The sequence below is a fragment of the Ursus arctos genome, unplaced genomic scaffold (genome assembly GCF_023065955.2).
Source record: "Ursus arctos isolate Adak ecotype North America unplaced genomic scaffold, UrsArc2.0 scaffold_13, whole genome shotgun sequence".
NCBI classification, from domain to species: Eukaryota; Metazoa; Chordata; class Mammalia; order Carnivora; family Ursidae; genus Ursus; species Ursus arctos.
Genome location: NW_026622797.1, coordinates 10,576,937 through 10,595,867, shown reverse-complemented (window position 1 = coordinate 10,595,867; position 18,931 = coordinate 10,576,937). Strand labels below are relative to the sequence as shown.

General features: G+C 41.4%; 1 protein-coding gene across 12 annotated transcripts in view; it reads left to right on the top strand.

The window, feature by feature from the left end:
* The window catches only part of ARID1B (AT-rich interaction domain 1B), a 429,634-nt gene that overhangs the window by 33,898 nt on the left and 376,805 nt on the right, over positions 1-18,931 (top strand). For all 12 annotated transcript variants that reach the window (XM_057310926.1, XM_048225999.2, XM_048225996.2 and 9 more), the window contains exon 2: positions 15,951-16,145. In XM_057310926.1, the coding sequence (XP_057166909.1) occupies positions 15,951-16,145 (195 nt within the window). The remainder of the gene's footprint in view (positions 1-15,950; positions 16,146-18,931) is intronic.

The following is an 18,931-nucleotide window of genomic DNA, read 5'->3' as shown; positions in this document are numbered from 1 at the left end:
TTTCAAGTTTCTTTCAGGCTGAAGGGGGTAACGTGACTTCTTTGGTTTTCCTCCTTTATCCCCTTCTCCCCTCACCCATTTTTAAAATAGCAGTGCTTTTCATACTGTCAGAATTTCATGTTGTGACACCCTACTCAGAAGTTATGACAGCAGGGTAATGACAGCAACTGCCTCCAGAGAATCAATCAGGCAATTAATTTTGTAAATGAAATGCTGATTATACAAAGCTTCACATGAGAGGCCCAGTGATTAAAATCAATTTAACAAATTGTTTCAGGTGGGACTTGATTAATAATTTGCCATAAATGCTGAGGATATATGACCAGCATACCTTGTTGTTACTCCTACTCTCCAGCTATGTATAAAAATACCCTGTTGTTGCTTTTACTACCCAGCTCTATATAAAAACCCACAGGTGAGCTAAGCACTGTGTCATCCTGTCACGCTAGTGGGGATAGAAGCCATATGCGTGCACACACACACACTCACACATATTTACTCTTTGCTTGTTTGTCTAGCTACATAGACCTAGCTAACAATGAAAATGGAATGCATTATTGTCATTCTGGTTTCTGTTTTCCTGTGTTCTACTTAAAAAACAAAAACTTGCCCAGACAGGTTTGGGTGCAACCAAGTTAAACAGGTCTTTTTTTCTATGTAGGATGTTTTAGACTTTTATCATGCTAACTTGTATTGTGAATCTTAAAGAGTGGCATCTGCTTTATAGACATTTTCCATTCTTTTTTTTTTATAGTAGTCATGAAACTTTATGCTCCTAGCAACATAGCTTCAAAGTATATAAGGCAAAACTGATTAAAAAAAAAAAAAAAGGAAAAATAGCAGACCTACAATCAAAGTAGATTTTATACACCCCTGTCAGAAATGAACAGAATGGGGTGCCTGGCTGGCCCAGTCTGTAGAGCATGTGACTCTTGATCTCAGAGTTGTGAGCTCGAGCCCCACACTGCGTATAGAGATTACTTCGCCCCCCACTAGGCTACAGTGTCCCTGGAGGTGGGGGATCCTGGGTCAAATCCATCTCTGATTCTCCAGCAGCCTAGACATTTTCCATTCTTAATTATAGTTACAGTTATCAACATAGTTTGGGAAATGATGTTGTAAGAATATTAGAAATAGTAACATTATCGACTGGAAGTAAAAAATGCCTATGTTTGGAGCATCATACTTTGAATCCAGGGGAAGTCACACTGGGAATAGGAGACACAGCTGGATTTCTTTCTCACATTCACATACTGAACATTCGTTAAGTGCCTGTTACAAGCTAGACTTGGGATCCGGTTTTGTAGTTTTCATTACGTGTTGTAGACACATCTAGAAGGCAGTACAATATTATTTAGGAGAAGGCGGCTTGGAGAGGTAAGGGGTTAGGTGCACTTGAGGTGGTTCTTTTTAGTTTTTTATTAATGAATAAGTAATAGTATTAAATAATAGGAACAATAATTGGTCACTGTGTGTGAGAAGTTGGGGCTATAGGGAGAATTAGGATGAGGAAGACACCATTTCTGCCCTTCAGGTGCTCACTGGTAAGAGAGGCCATGTAAACAGGGTTGCAGGTGGTTGTGATAGATGTTTATTATGTATTAAATGAGATAGTGGCAGCACATGGTGGGAGCCCAGAGAAGGCAGAATACTTTATCTCGTACTTTCTGGAACTAGGAAGAGTTTCTTCAATTTACAGGTGCCAAAGATATGTGGGGTGCAAGGGTGTTCTGGAAAGGGGTGTGCCTTAGTGCGTTGGCACAGAAGTGTGCAAAAGGGCTGTGTAGGTTCATTATTGAAGACGCGGCAGATGGCAGGTATGGCACCCGAAGGTGAGCCTTGATTATTTGGGTGTTGAACTTCTGGGTTTTGAATTTTTTACACCTCTTTGTAGCCCTTTCCCTGCCTTTTGATTTTTAGGGCAGTTTATTGGTAAGATTTCTGGCCAAAGAGTGGGGCAGAAAGGAGAAATATCTCTAACTGTCCTCATTCCTTTTGATACTTAACCATGACAGTTGGAAGATCTGGCAGGGAGGGGAGCTGATTCTAGAATTACACGGAATGCTGGAACAGGAAGGGGCTGTAAGGGCTCATCGTGCAATCTCTCGCTTCACATGTAAGGAGTTGTGAGGCTCACAGGTGTGCGATTGACCAGGAGCAACAAGCTCTCACACTTAAGCAGTTACTGTGTGCCAGGCACTGTGTTTTGTGTCTACTATGTTATTTCGTACTTATGACAATGCTATGAAGTGGTAACTATTATAACCCTAACTTTTCAGAGGGGGAAGCTTAAGTTCAAAGAATGTACAGGATCGGCCTGAGATCACACAGTAAGTGGTGACCTACCGTGCAGGCCAGGTAGCCTTAATTCCAGAGTCTGTGTCCTTGACCCCACTCTGTTGTACCAAAGAAGGCCTGATGGCTGGACAGTTGGAAGGTTAGGCTCCACCTGCCACAGCAAGCAATTAAACTGTTACTTAGTTGGCTGTCTCTGAACCCTCTCCTTCAACGGAAGCTTTGTCAACCACAGTTTTGGGGTAATTCGCTTTTTTTATTTGTACTGAGATTTAAAAATACTGAGTATGTTTTCATTTGGATGGTTGCTGTCCTTATTTTAAACCAGAGAACTTGACAGAGGGCCCCCTGCCCTGGGAGGCACTGCTAGGGGACCAGGTCTGTTTACATCCTTTTTAGGGAAGAGGAGGGAGCAGGGTCACATGTGAAAAGTGGAGGTTGTAAAAGCACTTTTTGAAACTTACAAAAACAAATAAGGGAGGTTTCAGGGTTAAAGATGGCACATTTCACATCTTTAGTGGCTGGTTTGAGATCTTTTAAAAAGCGTAGTAAGAAACCTGAGGGGGCATAAGCCTTATTACATCTTGAAAGTTGAGGGTGATAACCTGAAAATGTGATTTGTGGGAGAGGGTTTCTACCAGAGCAGGGTTTTTTTTTAATTAAAAAATATTTTTGTGGAATCTTCCTAGGATTATTATTTTTTTAAAAAACTTCCTTTTTTTTAATTTTATTTTTTTTCTTAGTAATCTCTGCACCCCATGTGGGGCTTGAACTTGCAATCTCGAGATCAAGAGTCAAACACTTTTCTGACTGAGTCAGCCAGGCGCTCCTTCCGAGGATTATTTTTAGAAAAGTATTTAAAATACACATATATTCGGTGCATGTTTTGCCAGCTTTAGTACATTTAGGAAAAGTACTGCAGCCGCATCCTCCTCCCCAGTGATACCTTACCATGTACCCTTCTTTCTTCTGTGTGTGCTCTCCTGGTTTTCCATATTTCTTTCCCATACTTTCCTCCTTAAGCGTCCCCACCTGCTTAGGTTTTAAGCCTCCCAGAGGCCCCGGTGACACCATGCAGTCATTAGGGGCTCTCACTTCTGAGGAGCTGCGGCCCTCCTTGCAGATGAAAGGTATAGTGATTATTCTGGTTTTCAGTTTCTTTTTGCCCTCTTCTTTTAGCTCTTATTTTGAAATAATTTGAAATTTACAAGAAAGTCTCAAGAATAGTGCAGATAAGTCCCACATAGTTTTTACTTGGATACATAAATTTGAAACACTATGTTACATTTACTTTTACCCACCTACCTATCTACCTACAATGTATTTTCTCAGGATCATTTGAGAGTAGGTTGCATACACCCTGCCCCTTTACTCCTTCCTATGTGCCAGGGTATTTCCTGGAGCCTATTTCTTGGGATGAGGTTATTCTTTTACAGACCTCAGTGCAGTCTCTAACTTGGATGCAATACTTGAACTACAATCTGTATTCTAATTTTGTCCACTGTGCTAATAGCATCTCTTGTAGCAGTCTTCTTTCCTTCATTGTGGGGTGCTGCTTAGGCCTTACGTATGCATTGAATTGCCCTTTTTCAATCTGCACTGAACAGTGGACTTGAACTGCATGGGGCCATTTATATGTGGATTTTTTTTTTTTTTGATGAATACAGTACTATACATGTATTTTCTTTTCCTTATGATTTTCTTTCTAATTTTTTTAAATATATATATTAAGTGGGCTGCAGGCTCACTGTGGAGCCCAGTGAAGGGCCCGAACTCATCACCCTGAGATCAAGACCTGGGCTGAGATCAAGAGTCTCATGCTGAACTGACTGAGCCACTGAGGTGTGCCTCCTTATGATTTTTTTAATAACATTTTCTTTGGTTTACTTTTTGTAAGAATATGGTATATATGCATGTAACATAGAATATGCAATACATATAGCATATAAAATATGTGTTAGTTGATTATATTATTGGTAAGGCTTCTGGTCAAGAGTAGGCTAATAGCAGTTAAGTTTTTGGAGAGTCAAAACTTATATGTGGATTTTTTATTCTGCTTGGGGTCAGTGTCCCTAACCCCCATGTTATTCAAGGGGTCCACTGTATATTAGTCATATTACTTTTTTTTCTTTGAACAGTCACATTACGCTACCATCAATACTGCTTTAATTTAATTGTGGCTCTGATAAAGTGGATCTTTAATAGGGCCATGTCTCCGGAAAGCATGTTTGCACCGGGGCTGGTAGCCTGTGTATCAGGCACAGCAGGCACTCTTTGTCTAGAGATAGGCAAATCGGTTGTTAACATTCATAATATTTGTACTGGCGTTTTCTTTAATGCAATTTTAAAGTTAATTTTAAGAAGTTAATAAAATAGTTTGAAATAGGCATGTTGGTAACCATGGCAATCACTGGGGAAACCAGTAACTTCTCGATTTGTTTCTCAGTGCCACTCTGACATGTCCTTGGACTTATTTATCCATGCAGATCACATACCAAACATCTTTAGAATGCTTGTGTTTTTGAGGGAAGTATTGACTTCCCTTGAAAGGTGGGAAAACTGAGGCTCAGAGCACTGGAATAATTTACCCAACATTTCATGGCTCATCGGCAGCAGGAGAGGATTATGAACCCAGGTCTACCCAATGTCAAACTTTATGCTTTTCCCTTGTAGTAGACATAGCAAGTTGGTTTCTCCTTGTTTGTAAGATCTGGTAGTGGCATCCTGCCACCGTACAGGGTGAAAGATTCTGAGGCTTCCTGGACTTGAGGAAAATGAATTCTGGGATTGATTAGCAGCGTCTGTCTTCTGCACATTAGTGGAGGGGTGGAGAGTATCCGTGCCTCATAGCGATTATTGTGGAGTTACACTTTCACATAATGATGACGATAATAAAATATATCCCTATTAAAAGCCTGTTATGTGCCAAGAACGTAACTATAGTATCTCCAATTCCAGAACAGCTCTATAGTGATAGTGGTAGTGTTCTTGTGTTCAGATGAGTTAACCGAGATGCAGAGAGGCTAAGTGGTGACTTTCTCCAGCATCACACAGCTAAAAGGGATGAGGTTGACTTTTGACATATTCTCACAAAAACTTCCTTTCTTGATTTAAATCTGTATTTATGTGGGAAATAAACCATATTATTTCTATTTCTTGAATAAGCCCGCTACTAAGTTGTCAGTAGTGACACATGAATATGAATGATACTGCACACTCAGAGATGTAAATTTTAGAAATAGTTAAAGCCATGGTAATAGCTCTGCAGTTTTTTTGGGTGGTGAGAGATAACAAATCTAGGGAAAATAGAAATATATACCATTACTATTTTGATATTCCCTTTAGATCTAATCTACTCTTGAAATAAAAAATATATATACACTTTGGTTTATTCATAAAATTATTACATTTGCTAAATTAAATTTAAAAGTATGCTTCAGTCAGACAGTAATTTACACATTGAATTGACTTAACACGTTGCTGAGCTTGGGGGATTAGGCAAATAATAGGTTTTGCCAGTTTATAAAAATCCACCCCAATCTGGGGAATTGAGACAGTCTTATTTTCTGGACCTATTCCGTGATATCTAGATGATAGCTATAAATGGGTTTAATATTTGTCTTCTCACTTCATCATTCCTATTCCTGTGGGACAGTCTAGTTGGGGAGACAGACATTTATCAAATAGTCACACAAATACATATTCTTGTAGGCTTTACTGAGTGCCATGAAGGAGAAGCACGGTGTTCTCTGAGGGGATCCTGCCTCCCTCTGGTGTTCAGGGAGGGTTTCTCTGAGGACGGGGCACGAGGGCTGAGTTCTGCACGAGCACAGCACTCCTTCCACATGGAGGAAACAGCGGAGTTGAAAGTCTGGTGGTGGGAAAGTATGTGGTTTTTCTAGAGCCCCATAGAGGCCAGTATGGTCAGAGGAGGAGATTTCCTTTTGGCAGAGATAGTGGGTCCAGCCGACTGGATTTGGAGAGGGATGGCTATGGTGGGAGAGGAAGGAGTCAGAATGCATCCCCGCTTTCTAACTTGTACATCTGGGTGGGGGGTGTCTTTCACTGGGATCAGAAACTGGTGGGGAGTATCCTGCACAACCAGGCAGGAATGTTGAGTGGCAGTTGGGTGTGCAGCTCTGGGGCTCAGGAAAGCAGCCAAGGGAGACATATTTGGGGGACGCAGGCATGAGGAGGTAATGGAAGCTATGGCTTATATGAACTTGTGAAAAGTGAAGTTTTGTCTGCAGCGATGCATGTTTCTGTACCTCTTGTACCTATCGACTATCAAGAAGCCTACATTGCAACGAGAGTCCTCTCGTTTAACTGGCCACGTGGTATTGAGCAAGTCATTGCTTTTTCTGTTCAACGAATGTTAATGACGCCAGGCATTGTGCTAAGTGCTAGGTACACAAAGATGAATAAAACAGAATTTTTACCTTTAATTAACAGTATGCTGGGAGACAAGAAGATAAATAAATTAAATTATTGAGTGATTTCACTGTGACTTCAGTTTGCTAATTTGTTAAGAGGAAAAGGAAAAAAAAAGATTTAGGATGCTCTTACTGTGTGGTAAATCCTGTGGTACCTCATTTTATCCCCTAGCAACAAAAGATGTGAACGTGATTGTACTCTATTAAACGTGAGCCTAAGTTACACGGCTAGTAAGTTGTATAGGCAGGATTCACACCCAGGTTTGTCTGACTCTAAACTCCCTTCCTTTCCCTTATACCTTTAGAATTCTAAGTGTTTTTCTAAACCATGGACTGTTGATTTAATATGAAAAAGATGGAGGAATTTGAAGCAGGGAAGAGGTTATCACCCAAGGTAGATACTTGTGCTTGCATAGTAAGCATAGTAAGTGAGTGAGTGTGTTGCATCAGTGGAAGGAATTTTCCTAAGGTTTCTCTTGCTCCAAGAATTTATGTCAATCTTTATGAATGGCACTGGTGGTTAGCCGAAGGCTCTGTCCTCTTCCTTGACCTCTTCAACATTTTTGTCAGTGGCATGGGCAAAGACATGAATGAAATGGCATGCTGATTTAATTGGTGGTGGAAGTCAAGATAGGAGATACAGTTCATATGTTAGATGTCAGGGTAGAATGGTGACCAGAAATAAGCAAAATGAAAATAAGCAGAAATACAGACAAACTTCTATCCCTAGAGTCAATAACCAACCGAATCATGGAAGGGGTGGAAGTGGGGTTTCCTCGCAGCTCACGGGATGGATCAGGAGTGTGATGGGGCTGCCAGACAAGTACGCAGATCCAAGGCCACATGAGTACCAATGTAGGCTTTGGGGAAAAGGAGCAAGTTCCGCCCCATAAGATTTTTTTGTGTTAAGGGGACTAAGAATTGGCATATTTCGCTCAGAAAAAGGAAATAGATATAGCTGTCTTCAAATATTCTGCAAAAGGACCTAAGTAAAACCAATGGATGTCAATTTCAAGGAACGGATTTTTGTTATTTAGAAGGAAGGAATTCATAACATTCATGGTTTTAGACACTTAGGGGGTTCATATATACATCACCTATGAACCGGTGAGATTCTTTTCTGTTCTAAGATTCTTTGTTTCATTGCTGAATCCTTTATCCAGAGAATCTTAGGAATTGTGATCAAATGGAAATTTATTGAAGTGCTTTGCAAATGCGTGGTAGATGTTGGCCATTATTTGATAACGCAGGTCAGGAGGGTCTTTGGCTGGGTTTCTAGAGGACATTTCATTGACCTCTGACACTATATGTTAATTTTGGATGTACATACATGATAGATGGATTTTTTAAAGTATGCCTAAGAGTTAAGAATCACAGCTTCTGAATGTTTCTTTTTATTGGTAGTTTATGGAAGTCACTTTATATATATGTAACAACATATTAATATTTTATGGCTAATCTTAAGTCTGAAAAATGAAAATGCAGTGGTATTTTAAATTTAGAATATAGTTCGGGGGCGCCTGGGTGGCACAGTGGTTAAGCGTCTGCCTTCGGCTCAGGGCATGATCCCGGCGTTGTGGGATCGAGCCCCGCATCAGGCTCCTCTGCTATGAGCCTGCTTCTTCCTCTCCCACTCCCCCTGCTTGTGTTCCCTTTCTCGCTGGCTGTTTCTATCTCTGTCAAATAAATAAAATAAAATCTTTAAAAAAAAAATTTTAGAATATAGTTCGGAAAAAATACTGTGTCTTCTACTCCTGTCCCGTTAAGGATAATGTATATGTGACAAACTTCTTTATTTAAAATTACATCAAGGGGCACCTGGATGGCTCAGTCAATTAAGCATCCGCCTTCGGCAGGTGTTGATCCCAGGGACCTGAAATCGAGTCCTGTGTCGGGCTCCTGGCTCGGAAGGGAGTCGGCTTCTCCCTCTCCTTCTGCCCCTCTGCCTGTTCTTGCTCTCTGTTTCTCACGCTCTCTCAAATAAATAAATAAAATCTTCTAAAAAATAAAATTACACATCAAAACACACGTTTCTTTCAGGTAAAAACTGCACAAATAAAAATTGCCTATAATCCCATTTTACATTTTTTTCCTCATCCCCTTGCCCTCCCTCTTACTTCAAATTTCATTCTGTGGTTCCACAAATATCTATGTTGTATATAACTTGCCTTAAGGAAACCCAAACCAAAAATATTGACAGTGGTCATCTTTCCAGGCCAGTATATGAGTATTTAGGTCCCTCCCTGTCCCTCCTCCTCTGCTGCAGATGGCATCATGGTTAGAGGGCACCATGGTTCTTAGAGCCAACAACCAAACGGCCTTTTCTGCCATGAGTGATGGCTTAGAATTCCACTTCTTGATCCTTCCCATACCATTGTGGAATGTAGCAGATATTCCTGGCTTGACAGAAGGAGAACTTATGGTGTGTTGGTACTCAAATTTGAAGTTCAGGTCTTCATAAATAGGTACGGCCTTGTCATGAGTGCAAGTAAAAACACAATGGTTTTAGACGCTGGGTTGCATTTTTTCCTGCCTCTGTTTCATGACCATACGTGGATGCGTGCTATAGTGCAGGGGACTGTGGGCCTGAGTCAGGAAACTTGGGTTCTGGTCCTGGTTCTGCACGAGTGCTGCAGCCCTGGGCAAGTCCCCACAACTCCAGTATGTCACTGGGATGACAGTGTTTCCTTGGTAACCGGATTCTGTGGTAGTGGTGACAGTGGTAACTAAGAATCTTGGTATTTTCTGGCTTGAAGAGGAATATGAAATGAAGGAAAAGTCTTTAGAGCCTCGCTCCTCTGTTTTAGATTTCAGCTGATTTTAACACCATTAGAAGAACTTGACCAAGAACGTTGCACTGTATATCATCATGGGCTTTACATGCGTCTTCTGCATTTACGTGCAGAATCCATACAGAAAGTGGGCAGTGATTTTTACTTTTTATTCTCAAGAACATTTTACTTGATGTGATTGGTCATCATTCCCGTGGAGTTACTGAGTCAGCACAGTCCAAGTCATTTATGCTGTGTGCTCAGTGAGACATAAAGAAGTGCAAAGCATAGATGTTGCCGTTTGAGACTACTTGGGAGGTAAGAAATGACACATGAAAAGTGAAAAACTAGTACAGAGTTAAATAACAATACAAGGCAGCTGAGAAGTCTGTCACAAGCAGCCCAGGAGAGATTTGGGGTAGGTCCCATAGATAGTGTTTCTGGGGTGTGGTGAAGGGGGAAGCTCTGCTGTCCATGTACCAGGACGAGTGAGCTTGGGTTTAGACAGACAGAGAAGAGAGCAGGACATCCTCAGAATGAGGACTAGCGGCCGTCCCCTGCTTGTGAATGCTGTCAATGGGAGTGTGGGTGCGGGAATGTGGGAGGACGAATGTGGGACAGCTGTGTCCCATCCCCCCCCCTACAGAAAACCATAGTAATGTTTGCAGCATGCCTGGGAAGAAAAGGGCATTTTCAAGTTACATTTAATATGACATTATCCCAGAAAAGTAAACATAGATGGCTTCATGATATGACAGCCACTACTTACAGGTCACTATGGCTGGCTCTGATCCTTATCGGCCTGATTTTCACATAGCTATAATTCGTGCACATCGCTCTTCAACATTTGACGTTGTTTTGTATGTGCTTTTCCATGTCTCTGGTCCAGTGGTCTTGTATGTTATGACTTGTTCATGTGTTCTGTAATTGTTGATGAGTTGGGTTGTTCTAGCTTTCTTCTTTGAACAATTAGTAAGTGGTTCTGAGAACTGTTACAGGTCTTACTAATTTGACTTTCACATTCGTTGTGAGTTCGGTATTATTTCTTCCAGTTTGTGAGAGAGAAGACTGGTAAGCAACATATTCAGGGTCATACGGTAGTAGTAAGTGGTGAGGTAAGGGTGTGACCCACTCTGCAGCCACGCCCACACCGTCTTCACCGCACCTTGCCGGCTCCCATCAGTATTAGGAATCGACGTACCTGCAGACAGAGTTGGGTAAATCACACCCCTGCCCCACTGAGAGAGAGGATTAAGAGTTGGAACAAGATATAGTTTTTAAACCATTTGTTTAAAGCTCATTGTCATGTTATCTCTCAGAGTGAAGTAGTGGTGAGAAACCTACTAGTAGTTATAAAACCCACTAGTATAAACACTCATTTGCTCAATTTGAATTTCATTATTTTTGTCATTTTATAGGTAATGGAATATTACTTCAAAGATCTCTTTAGTTGCTGGTAAAATAGCATATTCTCCCAAATAATGGTTCAGAATGGGAAGAGTTTCTCTGAGCTCTTATTTAATCCAGGTACAGAGATATGATTATAGATCAAGAAAATATGATAGTCTTTCAGTGGGTTTTACAAAGCCTTTCCTCAATTTGTGGTTTCAGGAATTGGGCTAAAAAAGTTGTGAAATATTATGTTCAGAAAGAAACTACTAATAAACCATCTCAACTTGATATTTAGTAGCAAATACAATTACATAGATATCTTTATTATAAATACATATGTTGGCATACTCTGGAAGAGTGGTAATGAAGGAATAAGTATAAAAAGCATCAAGTCTGTCTAAAGTTGGGGCGCCTAGGTGGCTCAGTTGCTTAAGCATCCGAGTCTTGATACCAGCTCTGGTGTGGATCTCAGGGTTGTGAGTTCGAGCCGCACGCTGAGCTCCACACCTAGAGTAGAGCCTACTTTTAAAAAAAGGTCTATCCAAAGTATACTAAAAGTATATAAGTTGTTGCTTAATTTGGATTAATTTTTAGAAGGGTTGTTGGAGGGACGCCTGGGTGGCTCAGTTGGTGAAGTGTCTGCGTTTGGTTCAGGTCATGAACCCAGGGTTCTGGGGTCAAGCCCTGTGTTGGCCTCCTGGCTCAGCAGGGGGTCTGCTTCTCCCTCTGCCCCTGCCCCTGCCCCTCCCTCTGCTCATTGCTTTCTCTCTCTCTCTCTCTCTCTCTCTCCAATAAAAAAAATCTTTAAAAAAAAAGGGGGTTGTTAGATTCTTAGGCCAGACTTTGATAAACCTCTTTTACCTATAATATAGCCTAACTGTGCCGCCTAAATTGTCTAGAATTTATATTCAAATATATATTTAAAAAATACACACTGTTCTCCTTATTTCGTCATCCTAGGGATGGAAAACCTGAGGATTGGGAGGATGTCGGTAGTAGTGGCAGCTTCCCTAAAGGAGATCTAGGAGAGCATGTGTGTGCACGTGTGGTGTCCAGCTCACATACCCAGAGACACAAAAGTTTATTTGAACAAGGGAGGAGTTATAAGATATAAGTCTTACCAAGAAGTAAAATTGCATGAGACACTGACTAACGAAACTTACACTAGTTGTGTTGAGCGCTTTGCAGGTGGGTGGTACGGACTGTGGCCTTCAAACCACTGGTCTTAGTTTACAGAACTGAAGCTCAAACTGCAGCAGTTGTGGGATGGTCTCCAGGGAGGAAAAGCAGGTTTGGAATAACATATTTAGAGAAGTATTTGAAGGCTGTGTTAATGTGGACAATGTCTCTGATACAGCATAAATTTTATACGAGAAATGAAAATGATGGTACCTTCAAATAGATCAACCGAAGCATAGACGAGAAACATCAAATTGTTTTGGGTTAGAAGTGGATATGAGAAGCGACTTGGCCTTTAGGTTTTTCAGAAAAGACTTGGATTTGGTTTGGTCTTTGGTTTCTCTAAGGAGGTAGTAGTGAAAAGCAGGGGTTGAGATCCTGCCCTCGTACATATTTAATGTTAAAAATAGCAAGAGCACACACAGCAGCATGAATATGGGGTGTGGGTGAGGATTTAACACAAGGCCATAAGGAGAGAAGGTTAAAATTAAATAACTTGCACTGTTTAAGTGTCTGTTTTCAAATCTGAAGTCTCACTGAAAGGTATTAGATGCATTTCGAGAGGTACAGATAATTTGTGTATTTCATGTTTTTGGTTTTTCAGAACTCTCAGGGTTAAGCTAACATTTTTGACATGGGTGCAAATTAACTGAATTTTAAGTAGGACTGTGAGAGGTTATGGCAGTGATGAGACAGATATTACAAAACTGTTTTAGTCACCGGTAAGATGAATTTGCTGCACTGTTATCTGTAGCATTAAAATATAGACGTTCTAATCATTTTCCCATTTTAAATTTCTGCCTTAATTCAGCCAGTTTTGGTGGTACACTATTTAAGGTGAAATAAGTAGACCTTTCCTATGTCCTGGCTACTCCAGATTGAATGTGAAGATAGGGCTGCCTCAGGACTCCGTGTTCGAAGTGTAGCTTGAAATCTGATTTTCTCAGCCTCTCTGTTGGCCATTCATTCACTCTGAGGACTCTGAGGTCACCAGCAACGCCTCGATTTTTCACACTTCTGTAGAAAGTTTTATTTTATCTTTTGAAAGAAAGTGCGGAAAATAATTACATTTTGCTTTTGTAAGGCATATGTTCTCATTTAAATCGTCCTGGGAAAACTTAATTCTTGATACCCGATCTTCGTTTTATGACGCTCTATCAACATATATGTTTGTGTGTTGAATTGTGAGGTTAGCGCAGGCTGTGTAACATCAGTGTATCGTCGTCGTGAGTGCAAAATTTCCTTTGGTGAGAGTAACACATCTAGAATTCCATGAAATTGTGAATTTCGAGCAGAGCTGTTTGGCCTACACATATTTTCATTCAGGTGAGATCAGTTCCTGGCAAATTCCTATGAATCTCCCAGAGCTGAGTTTCTCTGTGGGAGGGCTTTGTTAAAGCCCATCACAGACCCATTGAGATGTGCCCTCCTCATGGTGCCTTGTGTGTCCAGTTAGAATGTCTACTGTATGCATTCTAATCTTTGTTCAGCCTGTCTCCTTCAGTGAATTGCACATTTCTCCAGGACGGGCTGTTCATTTTTCTCCAGTGCCTGGCACACTGCACACACAAGACATGAAGGAAGGAGGGCAAAGACCGCATGCAGCCGTGGGCTGGGGTGTCAGTGGGAGGAAAAACGGCCAGTTCTTGTAGCTTCCCCAGCTTGGGTTTTGGGTCTGTGCTCCTGGCTCACCTCTCACCTCCCATCCATGCCTTTGTTCCTTACCTTCTAACTACTGCTCTCCCCTCTGTGATGAGGCTTTCCTTGCCAAACCCAGCAATTACCTTCTGGTCATCGAGTATAGAAAAGCTTTTAGCCCTCACCTGTTGGACACCTGGCTTGCATTTGGTGTGCCTAATTTGTTGCCATGCATGACTCCCTTCTTTTCCATGATACCATACTCCCTAGAATCTCTATTTTTCTGACCATTCTTTTGGCTTCTTTGTGAGCTCCTCCTTTCCCTTCTCCCTAAAATGGTGCTATTTTCTACAATTTTGTCCCCTACCCATTGTTCTTTTTTCATATATTCTTCCTGGATAAAGTTCTTGAGTTTTTATATGCTTCCTGTTGATTAAATCATCCAGTATTTGTTGAACATTTTATTATATGCCAGGTGTACTATTTGACTTATGCGCTGGAGATACAGTAGTGCGTAAAACAGGAGAATCACTCCTTTCCAGAAGCATGTATCCTCTATGTGCTGACTTTCCCCTGTTTATCATTCTGTGTTGGGCCTTACTCTCCAAACTACAAACATATTGGGTCCCTTCCTTCTGGATGTTTTCAGCTGGATTTCCTGCAGGGACCTCAGATTTCCTATGTAGAACACTGAAGGCTCCCTCTGGCACATGGGGGAGAGGGTCAGGCTGCTTCTACCTCTGCGTATTCTGTTTCATTTGGTGTCTTACCATCTGTTGAGCCACCATTGACCCCCCGGTCTTCTTCCATCATTCTCTCAGTCTCCAAGTTGTGTTGTGTTTCCATGCCATTACTTGAATCTGGGCTTGCTTTCTCCCACCACTGTTAAGGGTTCAGGACCTCAGCTCACCTGCAGGCTGCAGCAACCTGCCCTGGCTCCAGGCAGCCGCTTGAGAGCAGGCTTTCCGAAAGCTGGATCCCACTGTAGCTCTCTCTGTTAAAAGCACCCTGTGGTTCACCCCAGGATGCAATCTGCAGCCTTTAAGATGATGTGCAGGGCTCACCCATGTACTGGCTTCTGCCTGCCTCAGCTTCTTCTCTGCAAGTTCCTCCTTCATTTGGATCTGAACTGCTTCTTCTCACATCAGGCAGCTCACCTCCCTTGAGCCTCTGCTTTATGCTGCTGCTTCTGCTCGGTGGTACTCTATGCCCTGTCCCTCCCCGCCTTGACCCTGGCCCTTTCTCACTCATTTATTCTGCTAATCTTTAAGCCTTCTGATATATTACATAGAGTCTGTCATACAGCAGGCATTAATATATGGTTTTGGAAGGAAGGAGGGATGGAAGGAAGGATCTGTTGGATGAATGCTTCAGGCTTTTGTAGTCCCGTGGGGAGGGACTTCCCCCACCACTGCTTTGCTCCTTTGAAGCACCCAGGGCAAGAAAGTCCCAGCTGAGGCTCTAGTTCTGGCTCTCCTGAATGGCCTTGGCCCTGAGGCCCATGGGCTGACTCACTGAACCCAAAATAAAACTCAGAGTCTAGTTTTGAACTGGTTATGTTTGGTAAGTTACTGACATAGGGAAGGTGGCTTGTGACTCATAGTCTGGGTGCCTATTCATGCGCACTAGTGATCTTTGAAAATTTTTACCCTAGACATTCTGTATTATCTAAAATCTACCCTTTCACTTTCTAATGAGCACTCAGATGCATTAATGTTTGATCAGGATTGCAGACTCAGGTCCAAATTAAAGTAGTTGTTCTAAGAATACTTTGAAGTCAAAAAGCCTTGCTAACCACTCAGTATACTTGTCTTTATTACTAGTAAGCTAAAAGGAGCTGGGTGGATTAGCTATCATGCTCATTTCCTATATAGTAGAATTTTAGATGCAAATGTTTTCTCTCTGCAAACTCTTCTCTTGTTTACACTGGATCCCTCGTAATTGTTAAAACCTTCCTAAAAGTAAACAATAAATGTCTTGTATCCATCTAGGCTTTTTTCCTAAACGTTCTTCTGGGTTTTTATTTGCCAGCTTGTTGGGTTCTTTTAATTAAATAATTGACTTACAACATATTAGTTTTTGGTGTTACAACATAATGGTTTGATATTTTTATATATTGTGTGTTTTTAATGTTGTCAAAAGTAAGGATAGTTGTGTTTTTAATGTATATGTTAGTGTAGTAAAATTTCTGTCTTTGTAATAAACAATGATTTAATCTGTGTCTTTGTTTATTTCTTCCCAGGGCAGCCCAATGGATCCTATGGTGATGAAGAGACCTCAGTTGTATGGGATGGGCAGTAACCCTCATTCTCAGCCTCAACAGAGCAGCCCTTACCCAGGAGGCTCCTACGGCCCCCCAGGCCCACAGCGGTATCCAATCAGCATCCAGGGTCGGACCCCAGGGGCCATGGGAGGAATGCAGTACCCACAGCAGCAGGTTTGTACTGGTTTTAACCCCACCCCCTTCACACTGGTGACCTTTTGTCTTTGTTGCTTACTGTCGGACTTAAGATTGGTACTGAGAGAGTGAGGGGGCAATTCACTGATTTTCTTTTTTCTTTTAATTTTCATAGTTTCTTCCAGTAACTACACATGGAGTTTCCTTTTCTTTCAAAGAAGGAAAAGTGGTGAGGCGCCTGGGTGGCTCAGTCGGTTAAGCCTCCCACTCTGGATGTTGGCTCAGGTCTTGATCTCAGGATCGTGACTTCCGTTGGAGCTGGGCTCCATGCTGGGCATGGAGCTTGCTTAAAAAAAGAGTGGGGTGGGGATGGGAGGTGGTGTGCCTTGGTGGCTCAGCTGGTTTAAGCATTGGACTCTTGATTTCTGCTCAGGTCATGAACTCAGGGTCATGAGGTGGAGCCCTGCCTGGGAGTCCCAGTGCGGAGCCTGCTTAAGATTCTCTCTCCCTGTCCCTCTGTCGTCCCCCCGCCCCTTGCGTGTGCATGCACAGGCACTTTCTCTTCTGGGAAAAAAAAAAAAAAAAAAAAAAGGGAAAGTGAGCTTCTTAGGAAAAAGCAGACAAAAATACCTGTTTGGTAGAGGGGTGTTACTATGTTATTGGGGGTATTTGAAAGATAGGCAGTTTCATCATTTGCACCAAGTTATATAGATCTAAACCCCTGAAGTGAACTTGGCTTTCTAACATTTCTGATGTAAGACTGGCAGATTTTGAACTGTGAATAGACTTCTAAAGATGAAGTTCTAATTATTTAAAGAATAAATAACCATGAAAATGACATCAACTTTGAGAGAAGTTTTTTATTCTCCCAAAAAGTTATTTTGCATGTATTTCTTAACATATTAATTTCATACAAGAGGATTTGGTATGTGTCTGTTTTCTTAGATTTGGATGGGTTTTGTGTTTTTACTTAAAAAAAAAAAAAAAGACTCCTCTTCCTTTTAAAGACCCAGTATTTTTCTCCTTTTTCTGTAGAATCAAATAGTTGGAGTTACCTTAAATGACCATCTACCTTCTAGCTGTAGTAAACCTGGTTTCTTGGATGCTGGAGAGTAGATCCTTGTTATGTTGGCCTGAGGAAGCATGAAATTAGGAAAAGACTAAATTAGATTCAGACTCGGAAGGGTGTTTAGTCACTAGAAACACCAGAAAGCCTTATTTATAAATTCCCACACCATGTCTTTAACCCTGGGGTTGCGTTGGGCTGATGCTGGGTTCTTCCATAATGTTGCCAGTAACCCATCCCAGGGTTTCATATACTTCCTTTCTGGAAATTCTTCCCTACGTTTGACCAAAAATTATCTGTGGGGAAAAAAAGCCATTGGACCCGACTTTTCTTCTCGCTAAGGTGCACGTGGAGAATGATACTCTAATGTGCTCCAGAGCTGAGTTCTCGAAGTTGCATCTGAGCCTTTTCTTTTATAGATTGGATATTGTTTTTCCTCTTTATCTTTTGTCTCTCCTTAGGTGATATTTTTATTTTAAGGTTTTTGTAGGGAAAAATAGAAATGGCTCAGCGTTTGAGTCCTGATGGCTCCTTAAACAGCCTTTGTTACTGTCAATAGTTCTTACTCTCCTTTATTAAATTGGCCGCCCAGAATTCTCTCAGTCACTTGCACACTTAATTGCTCTGTTAGTTTTTTTCAACATGATTCCTTTCTTCCAGCAATATTTTGCTGCCTGGAGTAAAACATCTTTAGCTGAGGCTACTAATTGTGAGGGGGAAATAATTTGTACATGATTGAAAAGTAAGATGTGATTCTCTCTTCCTTCTAGTTTTAATCTAATTTGCCCTTGGTTGAGGGGAAGAAGGCCCTGGCAGCTAGCTGCCAAAATCCTAATTCTCCTCTGTAGCTGATTTCCTTTGGGGGCTGATGGTTCTGTATGATAACCCTGGCCACAGGGGGAGAGTAGAGGCAGCAGGGAAGAAGTAGCAGGACTAGCGGGAAGTAGTAGTTGCTAACCACTCCTTGTTTTTCTGCATCTTCTTTCTTTCCACTGTAGTTTCCTGATGTCACATTTGAAAGTCATTTCCAAAGGCGGTGTTCATGGCAAGCTACCAGATGCTCCTTTATCTTTTTCTCTAAATGAGTTCAAGTCTTATATTATAAGGTTTTGACATTGGCATAGTTTGCAATCCCAAAGTAGAAATCCAACAAATGGAAAGAGTGTGTAAAGAATGATTACCCAAGGGGCACCTGAGTGGTTCAGTTGGTTAAGTATCTGACTTCGGCTCAGGTTATGATCTCAAGTTCCTGGGTTCGAGCCCCAGGTCAGGCTCCACACTCCACACGGAGTCTGCTTGAGGATTCTCTCTCCCCCTCTTCCTCTGCCCCTCCCCACGCTCATGTGAGCTCATGCCTGTGCGCACTGTCTCTCAAATAAATAAAATCTTAAAAAAAAAAAAGAGAGAATGATTACCCAGGAATACATTTTTCTTATTTTCTTCCCCACATGTGTAAGGGTAAAAGTAGAGCACATACACAAATACATAGAATAGCCTTAATTTTCTTAGGTTCTTGGTGTTTTTTAATTCCTGTGGCTCTTACATAGTTTTGGAATCCAGCTACTCTTGGATTTATTTGAAGGGACAAATTGATGAAGATAACTCAGCAAGTATTTCAGCAAATTTTTAATTAAGATTTTAGATTAGGTATTTTACTGCTAACCAGAAGAAATGCCTAATTCTAATTAAGGACAGATCTTTCTGATAATGAAAGGAAAATAGTGTATCTGCTAAGAAACTGAATGCCCTGGCTGTGAAA